Here is a 12,145-nt window from a genome sequence, read left to right as displayed (position 1 = left end):
GGCTGGTTTACCTGGAGAGTGACCTAGACTCTCCTCTCTGGAAAAAATGAATGCAAAACGGCCAATCTTGATGGTTCCTTGTAGATGAAATGGGGTGGAGATAGCAGAGATGAAAAGAAGTAAACCGTTGCACATCTGTATTAATGGCAAAACTGTAGGAAATTGCGGATGGATTAGACGTAACAGATGACAGAAATAGGTCAAGATAAATCCTGGGTTCCAGTTCAACATGTTGACACAGGAGGATCCTGAACTCACCTCCTCCCCACAGACACACTGAATCTATAGCCACCTGTGGAACAATTTCCACTGAAAGAAACCCCAAAATTAGCTGAGCGACTGCTTCATATCAGGCAAATGAGAAAAATCCACATTGAAACGGGTAGAAGGGGTGGAGACACAATTTTGCCATTACCCACATTGGGAGGGGACTGAACTCCAAGCTTCTCCCTGAGGAGCAGAGGGTTTGAACCCCACACCTGGCACCCCAGATTTTAAGACCCGCTCCTGAGAGATGAGCCCCCAGACCATCTAGCTTTGAAAGGCTGATGTCCGCAAGACACACAAGACTATAGTGGACTGAGAAACAGTTGTCAGAGGGCTTACGGGGACTCACCGTGGCTACAGCCAGGGCCCAGCATGTGATAATGGATGTTAACTAGACCTCTTGTGGCGATGATTTCATAATATATACATACATCGAAATAATACCTTGTGCACCTGAAGCTAATATAGTACTATATGTCAATTATATCTCAATTTTTTAAAAGATGGCTAATCTTTATTATAGTTGATTTACAATCTTGTGTTAATTTTTGCTGTACAGCAAAGTGATTCAGTTAAACATATATATAAACATTCGTTTTATATTCTCTTCCATCACGCTTTATCACAGGATATTGAGTATAGTTCCCTGTGCTATATAGTACGACCTTGTTGTTTATCCCTTCTATATACAATAGTTTGCATCTGTTAATCCCAAACTCCCGGTCTATCCCTCTCCCACTCCACCCCCCATCCCTTGGCAACCACAAGTCTGTTTTCTATATCTGTGAGTCTGTTTGTTTTGTAGATAGGTTCATTTGTGCCATATTTTAGTTTCCACGTATAAGTGATATCATATGGTATTTGTCTTTCTCATTCTGACTGACTTAGTATGACAGTCTCTAAGTCCATCCATGTTGCTGCAAATGGCATTATTTCATTCTTTTTTTTTAGATTTTCATTGGCGTATAGTTGATTTACAATGTTGTGTTAGTTTCAGGTGTATAGCAAAGTCAATCAGTTATACATATATCCACTTTTTCTTTTTAGATTCTTTTCCAATACAGGCCATTATAGAATATTGAGTAGAGCTCCCTGTGCTATACAGCAGGTTCTTATTAGTTATCTATTTTATATATAGTAGTTTGTGTATGTCAGTCCCAATCTCCCAATTTATCACTCCCTCCCCTTATCCCCTGGTAACTATAAGTTTGTTTTCTACATCCGTGTCTCTACTTCTGTTTTGTAAATAAGTTCATTTGTACCTTTTTTTTTTTTAGATTTCACGTATAAGTGATATCGTATATTTGTCTTTCTGTGTCTGACTTAACTTCACTCAGTATGACAATCTCTAGGTCCATCCATGTTGCTGCAAATGGCATTATTTTGTTCTTTTTTACGGCTGAGTAGTATTCTGTTGTATATATGTACCATATCTTCTTTATCCATTCATCTGTCAATGGACATTTGTTTCCATGTCTTGGCTCTTGTGAATAGTGCTGCAATGAACATAGGGGTGCATGTATCTTTTTGAATTACAGTTTTGTCCAGATATGTGCCCAGGAGTGGGATTGCTGGATCATTTGGTAGTTCTATTCTTAGTTTTTCAAGGACCCTCCATACCGTTTTCCATAGTGGCTGCACCAGCTTACATTCCCACCAACAGTGTGGGAAGGTTCCCTTTTCTCCACACCCTCTCCAGCATTTGTTATCTGTAGACTTTTTGATGATGGCCATTCTGACTGCTGTGAGGTGGTACTTCACTGTAGTTTTGATTTGCATTTCTCTCATAATTAGTGATTGAGCATCTTTTCATGTGCCTGTTGACAGCCAGTCTTCAAAGTCATGGTTGCCTAGGATACTCAGTATTCATTTGAGATGAGCCAAGAGTTAATTGATTTGCTTTGGGAAAATAAACTAGATTATTTCAGAGACACATTTGTAGAACTTCTTCTAAGATATGAATAATTCTTCTATAAAAGGATATTAACCTGGGGTGTTTAGAATCTTAGAACCCTCTATATTGACACTATGTGTCAGGCAGTAGCAACATAGCAGTGAACAGACAGACAGAGTTCCTGGACTCATCGAAGCTTATGTGCCTCGTGCAGGGATAAGTGAAAAGCCATATCCAAAACGTCATAAATATATAGCATGTCTGGTGATGATAAGTGCTATGGAAAAACTTCTGGGTAAAGAAGTAGAGAGTGCAGCTGTGGAGGGGTGTTGATAGGGTGGCCAGAGACATGTGAGCAGCAACTTGGAAGGGAGAGCCATGGAGAAGCAGCGTTTCTGGCAGAGGGAATGGCAGGTACAGAGGGTCTCCGGTGGAAGCCTGCTTTGAACACTCAAGGAGCAGCACAGAGGCTATTGTGGCTGGAGTAGGGGCAGCCAGAAAGAATAGTGAGGGATGAGGTCAGACATGGACCAGGAGACTTGCTCATTGTAGAGACTGTGGTTTTTAGTCTGAGCTGCACAGCTGGCAGGGGGCTTTGAAAAGAGAAGTCACGTGGTCTTATTATATGTTAGAAGGCTCATCTGACTGCTGGGTGGAGGCCAGACTTGAGAGACTGGGATGGGAGCAGGGAGACGATAGGTGATTGTACGAATCTCGACAGGATGATGGTGGCTATACTTGTGTCGTAGCAGTGGGGGTGGTGAGAAATCGTCAGTTTCTGTGTATGTGGATATATGTCACACACACATATATGTCAAAGGTAAACCTTTTGCAGAGGTGGGTAAGCTTTTGTCTGGGTTATCAAAGAGTTTAGTGGGGAAATCAGGTCTATAACAGATAATTTCAGCACACAGTGGTAGAGCTGTAGAGGAGAATGGGGGTTACAGAACCCTTCCTGGGGAAATTCGGGGTAGGAAATGACAAAAAGTAATCCAGGGAGGTAGGACCATAGAGGGTCTGTTGGACCACATTAAGAACTTGAGCTTTATCCCAGAGTTGATGGGAACAGTTAAACAGTATTACCTAAGGAGGCAACACGTTCCAATTTATGACTTAAATTCTCCAGGTAACTCAGGTGTGAGAAACAGGGCTCTTGAGAAGTTTAGACTGAAAGCAAGGAAACCGGTTAAGATTCACTGTTGTCCAGGGTAGAGGCAATAAGCTAATGTTTATTATGTACTTGCTATAAATCAAACACTATTCTAAGAACTTTGTTACTAACTTAATCCTCAAAACAACGCTATCAGGTAGGCACCATTAATATCCACATTTTGGGCTTCCCAGGTGGCGTAGTGGTTGAGAGTCCGCCTGCCGATGCAGGGGACGCGGGTTCGTGCCCCGGTCTGGGAAGATCCCACATGCCGTGGAGTGGCTGGGCCCCTGAGCCATGGCCACTGAGCCTGCACGTCCGGAGCCTGTGCTCCGCAACGGGAGGGGCCACAGCAGTGAGAGGCCCGCGTACCACAAAAAAAAAAAAAAAAAAAAAAAAAAATCCACATTTTACAGATGCATAACTTCAAGCACGAAGAGGCTAAGGAAACTTGCCCAAGTTCGTGGGCCACACAGCTCTAAGCAGGAGGATTTGAACACAGGCAGTCTGGCTGGAGAATTCAGGCTGTTGCACACTGTGCTACACTGCATCTCCTGAAGATAAGCACCAGAGATTAGGGGGAAATAAAAGGGCAAATCTCTTTTATTTTGTCCCAAACTAAATTGTTAATGAGCCCTAATTTTGCATTAGTGTTATAGCAGTATCCAGAAGAAACTCACTCTCCTAGCCTCTCCTTTTCTCCTTACTTAGAGCTTGGATTCTCTTCTGGCACCCATGTCTCTTTCTTTGCAATTTCATGCTGCCTTTCTGCACCAATGCAACCTACAGGGTGTGTCTTTGAGTAAAACACATTGTGACATTCTCGTCGTCAGGTAACCCCAGTCTACGCTTTTGTCTCACCTTAGAATTTCTTACCAGGGGAATACGTCAGCCTTGGGGTTCATTTGGTGTGCTCTTCCCCACAGCTTTTGTTTGAGAAGAGCTCAAATTAAATTAAGTCACCTCCGTGAGAACATCAGTACTATATGAGATTGTTGTGAAATACGCTGGTACGTAGGGAGACAAGTGTATCTTTCGAATAATCACTCAGAATACAAACACAAACTGTAAATAGTCATTATCTAAATGTTACTTTTCCTAACTGTCAAAATGTGCAGAATTGGAGTAGTACAGGGAGATTGTAGAGAAAACAGTGTCTGGAGAACGCCTGACTTAGTTGGCCAGAGAAATGTCCCCTCTGCTGCCTGGCCTCTGGTAGATTACCCCTGGGAGACGCTCTATTTCCTTCTCTGTTTAGATTCAGGAGGGTATTGAGCATCAGCATCTTGTTCCATGTGGTTGTTAATGATATTATTACAGCTTCATAAAGGGCAGTACTTACTGTACATTAGGCCAAATGTTATCCAAAAGAGCAAACAGAGACTTCCAGCCCTGACAGATTCAAGCCTGAAGTGTGATGCAGGGACACAAAAATGGCAAGAAACAGGGCTTCCCTGCTGGCGCAGTGGTTGAGAGTCCGCCTGCCCATGCAGGAGACACGGGTTCGTGCCCCGGTCCGGGAGGATCCCACATGCCGCGGAGCGGCTGGGCCCGTGAGCCATGGCCGCTGAGCCTGCGCGTCCGGAGCCTGTGCTCCGCAAAGGGAGAGGCCACAACAGTGAGAGGCCCGCGTACCGAAAAAAAAAAAAAAAAAGCAAGAAATAGATGGCTCACACAAAGGTATCATGTACTCCCAGTTGTAGGGCAAGAGGGCCACAATCCCTGGGGCCTTAGTGAGTGTCACCTGTGTCCCGTGTGGTCAAGAGACAGAGAAAGCACCGAGACCAAAGACAGTGGGCTGTGGAGCACGGAAGGGACAAGTTCAAGGAATAACACAGAGCCTGCATCAGAAACTAGGGGGATGAGTTTTTTTTTTTTTAACATCTTTATTGGAGTATAATTGCTTTAAAACAGTGTGTTAGTTTCTGCTTTACAACAAAGTGAATCAGTTATACATATACATATGTCCCCATATCTCTTCCCTCTTGCGTCTCCCTCCCTCCCACCCTCCCTATCCCACCCCTCTAGGTGGTCACAAACCACCTAGCTGATCTCCCTGTGCCATGCGGCTGCTTCCCACTAGCTATCTATTTTACGTTTGGTAGTGTATATATGTCCATGCCACGCTCTCACTTTGTCACAGCTTACCCATTCCCCTCCCCATATCCTCAAGTCCATGCTCTAGTAGGTCTGTGTCTTTATTCCTGTCCTACCCCTAGGCTCTTCATGACATTTTTTTTTCTTAGATTCCACATATATGTGTTAGCATACGATATTTGATTTTCTCCTTCTGACTTACTTCACTCTGTGTGACAGACTCCAGGTCCATCCACCTCACTACAAGTAACTCAGTTTCATTTCTTTTTATGGCTGAGTAATATTCCATTGTATATATGTGCCACATTTTCTTTATCCATCCGATGATGGACACTCAAGTTGCTTCCATGTCCTGGCTATTGTAAACAGAGCTGCAATGAACATTTTGGTACATGACTCTTTTTGAATTATGGTTTTCTCAGGGTATATGCTGAGTAGTGGGATTGCTGGGTTGTATGGTAGTTCTATTTGTAGTTTTTTAAGGAACCTCCGTACTGTTCTCCATAGTGGCTGTACCAATTCACATTCCCACCAACAGTGCAAGAGTGTTCCCTTTTCTCCACACCCTCTCCAGCATTTATTGTTTACAGATTTTTTGATGATGACCATTCTGACCGGTGTGAGATGGTATCTCATTGTAGTTTTGATTTGCGTTTCTCTAATGATTAATGATGTTGAGCATCTTTCATGTGTTTGTTGACAATCTGTATATCTTCTTTGGAGAAATGTCTATTTAGGTCTTCTGCCCATTTTTGGATTGGGTTGTTCTTTTGTTATTGAGCTGCGTGAGCTGCTTGTAAATTTTGGAGATTAATCCTTTGTCAGTTGCGTCATTTGCAAATATTTTCTCCCATTCTGAGGGTTGTCTTTTCGTCTTGTTTATGGTTTCCTTTGCTGTGCAAAAGCTTTGAAGTTTCATTAGGTCCCATTTGTTTATTTTTGTTTTTATTTCCATTTCTCTAGGAGGTGGGTCAAAAAGGATCTTGCTGTGATTTATATCACACAGTGTTCTGCCTATGTTTTCCTCTAAGAGTTTGATAGTGTCTGGCCTTACATTTAGGTCTTTAATCCATTTTGAGCTTATTTTTGTGTATGCTGTTAGGGAGTGTTCTAATTTCATCCTTTTACATGTACCTGTCCAGTTTTCCCAGCACCACTTATTGAAGAGGCTGTCTTTTCTCCACTGTATATTCTTGCCTCCTTTATCAAAGATAAGGTGACCATATATGTGCGTGGGTTTATCTCTGGGCTTTCTGTCCTGTTCCATTGATCTATCTTTCTGTTTTTGTGCCAGTACCATACTGTCTTGATTACTGTAGCTTTGTAGTATAGTCTGAAGTCAGGGAGCCTGATTCCTCCAGCTCCATTTTTCGTTCTCAAGATTGCTTTGGCTATTTGGGGTCTTTTGTGTTTCCATACAAATTGTGAAACTGTTTGTTCTAGGTGTAAAAAATGCCAGTGGTAGTTTGATAGGGACTGCATTGAATCTGTAGATTGCTTTGGGTAGTAGAATCATTTTCACAATGTCGGTTCTTCCAATCCAAGAACGTGGTATATCTCTCCATCTATTTTTATCGTCTTTAATTTCTTTCATCAGTGTCTTATAATTTTCTGCATACAGGTCTTTTGTCTCCTTAGGTAGGTTTAGTCCTAGATATTTTATTCTTTTTGTTGCAGTGGTAAATGGGAGTGTTTTCTTAATTTCAGATTATTTGTCATTAGTGTATAGGAATGCAAACGATTTCTGTGCATTAATTTTGTATCCTGCAACTTTACCAGATTCATTGATTAGCTCTAGTAGTTTTCTGGTAGCATCCTTAGGATTCCCTATGTATAGTATCATGTCATCTGCAAACAGTGACAGCTTTACTTCTTCTTTTCCAGTTTGGATTCCCTTTATTTTTCTTCTCTGATTGCTGTGGCTAGAACTTCCAAAACTATGTTGAATAAAGGGGAATGAGTTTTATTTGGGAAAGCCAGGAGGGATCAGAAATGACTTGATGGCCACTGAGTAAGCAGGGTTCAGAAGCCCCATAATTTATTTTTGGAAACTAGGGTATCTTAAAACATTAAGCATATACTTGAGGAGCTCTAAAGTAACAGCCAGCCCTACCCAGCCCTTCCTTCTCAGCTCACGTGCTGGGTAAGGAGCGTTTTTATTTTAGAAATCCGGGTGCAGTCAGGAGAAGGGAGGAAACAGTGACACCCATCTTTTTAATGAGCATTGCTACTAGAAGAGAAGTTAGCATCACCCTGAACTTTATGACATCAGTTAAATGAAGGTATTTTGTAGCACTTTATAACAAATTAGAATCAACGAAATTGAAAATAAGCGTAGCACCTGGGATGAGTAATCAGGTAAGTGGCCAGTTTTGCTATTTTTGCTTTGAGCTGAAGACAGAATTTGAATTTCTAATGTCCCCCGAGGTGTAGGGTTCACAGTTGGGGACATGGTTTCTGGGATGACTCTTTAAGATGCCAGCAGGTCATTGTTGCCCTCCAGGCTACAACTTGCTTGTAGCCATGTTCCTTAGAAATTGGCCCTACCACAGATGTGTGTCCACCAGAGAGAGGGTTGTGAATTAGTGTAGGACGCAGCTCTGCTTTGTGTGGAACATTAGAGAGCAGACTGGAAATAGATGACCAGAACAAGGCAGTAAGTCATCCACATTTACGGGGAGACTCTAATGAAAGAACTGAAATTCATGTGAAGACTTTACGGCCACTCGTGAAATCAGCCCAAATCCAAGGAACTATTAGAACACTTTCATGCTTTAAGAAAAGGGTGACTCTGCTCAGTTGCTGCAATTTTCATATAGTCAGAATGCCCTGACACCATCAGTACTGGCTCTAGTGGGCAGGATTTTACAGCAGAGCTTTTCACTCCATGAGCCAATGTTTCTTGTGTAGACTACTAGATGATTTTAGTATCTGAGATAAGTTCAGGAAACTGTGGAGGAGGCCAGAAGAAGATTGAGGTTGGTGGCCCAGGGTCTGTACATGATGTGTGTAAGTTTGCTGCGTGGGCAAAAACGAGGGAGAGAAAAAGATGAGTGGGGGAGACGGGTGTTAACAAAAATGAAACTTTGTTACTAAGATTGGAAGTATTAAGAGGGCAACAGATGAAGATAAAATGGTGCTTGTAATTGTGGTTTATGAAGAGAAACAGGCCAGGGCTTCCCCTGGTGGCACAGTGGCTAAGAGTCTGCCTGCCAATGCAGGGGACACGGGTTTGAGCCCTGGTCTGGGAAGATCCCACATTGTTGCAGAGCAACTAAGCCCGTGTGCCACAGCTACTGAAGCCCGCGCGCCTAGAGCCCGTGCTCTGCAACAAGAAAAGAGACTGCAATGAGAAGCCCGTGCGCTGCAGTGAAGAGTAGCCCCCGCTAGCTGCAACTAGAGAAAGCCCGCATGCAGCAACAGACCCAAGGCAGCCAAAGATAAAATAAATAAAATAAATTTTAAAAATTTACAAAAAGAGAAACAGGCCATATTGAATATATAATTTTTTTCCCTCCACAGCAGATGGATTAAATGAAACTAATCTGCCGAGAAATTCTCGTGTCTAGGTTGTTTTCAGTCAACCTTAGAGAAAAATAAAATTGGCACAGATTTCTTCCTACTTACAAACTTGCTACTTGAAACACTCTTCTCAAAATATTTATATGTTTACTATTTTCTCCTAAATTGGTTTTCTTTTTCCTTAAAATATTCAGATAACTTTTCAGATGCCTCATTACTGAAGCAGCAGGGGGTTTTCCTCATGAAAAATAAAAATGATGAAGAGGACCTCTCTCCTAATTTCTTCAATAGTAACTTCACTTTCTTTGACCAGTAGTACTTACCTGACGTTCAGGTTTGGTCGTGGAAAGAGGAAGGTGTTAAATTTCCATCGGCATCGCCTGTTGAGGATTCTGTTCATAAACAGTACCCAAAGCAAGAAAGGCTGACTTCTCTGTGAGAGCCTCAAATACGTCACGGCGCCACACAGAGCAGGATGGGGTCTCTGATGAATCTGGCCAATACTAAAATCATGGCTGCACTGTTGAGCTCCAAACGGACAGCCTCTAGTGCTTGACCCTGTTCAGCCAGTTCCTGTGTTGCTCAAGGTGGTACTTCACTGCTCTGACAGATCATCGTGCCCTGAAAGCACTAAAACACATGCCTGAGTCGTAGAGGTTATCCACTGTATTTTGTTGCTTTGATAAAAATGGGTGCAGAGAATTGAGTGAATTTATAGGGACAGGAGTTCGAAATGCTGACCTATTATTTTCCAGAGAAATGGGTCGTTGCGATACCCCTCCTCTGTTTTGTACTGCCCTCTCCTGGCTAACAGATCTCTTAATAATGAGTGTTGAGAAAAACCAGGTGGTGGAAACAATGGGGGACTACTATCATTTCTACTTTCCACTAGAAAGTAATTTCTCATTTTATTGTAGAAAACGTGGGGTCAGTGTATAGTGATTAATTCAGATGTGCTGAAGGTGTAGGTTGTGATAGAAAACGTCTTTATGAGAGTAGTTTGGTCATTTGTGTGGACTTTGTAATGTCTGTGAAAGAGATGATTTTGCAGGTTATTGCATCATTAGTCAGATTTTCTGAATCATTGATGTGAAAATCCAGTTATTGGAAATAATTTGGATGCTTTTTCTCCATGTTTGTATTTTACAGTGGCTGCTAATTTACAGAAGATTGTAGATGATCCCAAAGCTTTAAAAACGTTGACATTTAAGTTGGTAAGTGGAAAGTTATGGAACGAAGGTAAATATTTCGCCATGCTGTGCCAATAAGGAATAATATCATTATTAACCTGTCCCGTAATTCTGCTGTTGGTTTTGGGGGTGGGCATCCGTTTTTGCATTCGTCATTTACCTGGTCAACATTTGGGAAGATTTTCTGGGGTTTTTTGTTTCGTTTTGTTTTTTAATTGGAATATAGTTGATCTACAGTGTTGTGTTAGTTTCAGGTATACAGCAAAGTGAATCAGTTATACATATACATATATCTACTTTTTTTTTATTCTTTCCCCATATAGGTCATTACAGGTTATTGAGTAGAGTTCCCTGTGCTACAGATTGGGTCCTTATCAGTTATCTATTTTATATATAGTAGTGTGTATATGTCAATCCCAATCTCGCAATTTATCCCTCCCCTCCCTTTCCCCCCCTGGTAACCATAAGTTTGTTTTCTACATCTGTGACTCTGTTTTGTAAATAAGTTCATTTGTACCCTTTTTTTATTTTTGGATTCCACATATAAGCGGTATCATACGATATTTGTCTTTCTCTGTCTGACTTACATCACTCAGTATGACAATCTCTAGGTCCATCCACGTTGCTGCAAATGGCATTATTTTGTTCTTTTTTATGGCTTGGGAACAGTTTCTGATCATGACTGGAAAGTTCCTCTTCCATGAGCATAGCTTGTTCTTTTATCATCACATCTTCAATAAGAGTAGCCATTTGAGAAGTCTTGAAGTCTGTACCCTTTTGCTTCCAGTTTGTATGGCAACTTGACCATAAAGACAAAATTAAACTGAGTTTGAAGCAGCACTCTTAATAAAGCTTTCCTGAAGCAAAAGCCAAGTGGTTCTAACGTTTAAAAATTGAGGCCGATTGTTGTAGAAATGGTTTACGTAATTGGAAGCGATTGTAGAACAGCCCTCTGAAGGCTAGTGAGCAATGACATAACATTTTAACTCCACATTTCAAATCACAGTAACAGATTCTTGTGGAGAGGAGATATTCCAGCAGTTTTTCTGCGCTAGCAGATTTTAAATTTAAGAACTACAGTAGCCACAGAGATACAGATACTGAGCATTCTGAGGTCCTTGTGAAACTAAAGAGATTGTGATCATGGCCAGAAATGGAGAGAAGTCCAAGTAGTCAAAAGTGACGATTTTCCTGAAGGTTTTTGCAAGCAGGATGTTAAATGACTCATTTTTTAAATTATAAATTCTTCTTATCAAGGGCCAGTCTTGAATGCTGCAAGCAATTTAAGATCTAGATGACCAACACTTTGTTTTGCACAACATACGTTGATGGTCTGTCTGTTTTATTTCTCGTGAAAATTTAATGGAAAATGTGCATGGCCAGAAAATGCTAAATGATTCGTTACAGCAAATGTTAACCTGGTGCCAATTAACTTTCTGGGTCTTGCTCCTCAGCTAAATTCAGAGGGCCAGGCTGAGTGATAAAAGAAAAACACAAAGATTTTCACAGAAGGAGTTTAGCTGAAGAAATTCATTTTGTTGTTTTTTTTTTTTTTTCATTTTGTTTTGATAACAAAAGAACATTTTAGTCAGACAAAGAGTGAGAAATTAACAAACTGAAAAGTTCATCTTCTAGCTTGGGGCTCCTCCGCCACCTCTATTATGTTTCTAATTCACCTGCATCTTCACAAACATGTTTCCCTTGTATGAGGATATATGGATGAGAAAGATGACACCCTGTGTCTGCATTTCAAGCCAGTAGTAATGTTTCTTCGGTTTTTTTCTACTGCAAAAAAAGAAGTTACAACATACCACCTCCTGAACATTTTCCCAATTTTGAACATGTAAACCTAGAGATAAGAGATTGAAACTTTTATGCTGGCTTATTCCATTGTCTCTAAACTCGCCTACCTATAAAATAGGAGTAGCAACCCCAGGCCTTTCATAGTACTGAAGGTCTTGTAGAAACACCCACTATACTGTCCCTGTGAAACTAGTTCCCTGGATTCGCTCTCTTGAGTCCGTT

At 41.3% G+C, this 12,145-nt stretch overlaps 1 protein-coding gene across 1 annotated transcript in view; it reads left to right on the top strand.

Annotated features, from left to right (window-relative positions):
• STK39 (serine/threonine kinase 39) overlaps nucleotides 1-12,145 on the top strand; it is a gene marked incomplete at its 3' end in the record, with an annotated part of 307,961 nt that overhangs the window by 286,825 nt on the left and 8,991 nt on the right. The window contains exon 17 of the mRNA XM_082841363.1: nucleotides 10,080-10,144. Within this exon, the coding sequence (XP_082697489.1) occupies nucleotides 10,080-10,144 (65 nt within the window). The remainder of the gene's footprint in view (nucleotides 1-10,079; nucleotides 10,145-12,145) is intronic.

Source organism: Leucopleurus acutus (assembly GCF_964270905.1).
Source record: "Leucopleurus acutus genome assembly, chromosome: 6".
Lineage (NCBI taxonomy): Eukaryota > Metazoa > Chordata > Mammalia > Artiodactyla > Delphinidae > Leucopleurus > Leucopleurus acutus.
Note: the sequence above shows the minus strand (reverse complement) of the source record. Positions and strands in the feature narration are given on the sequence as shown.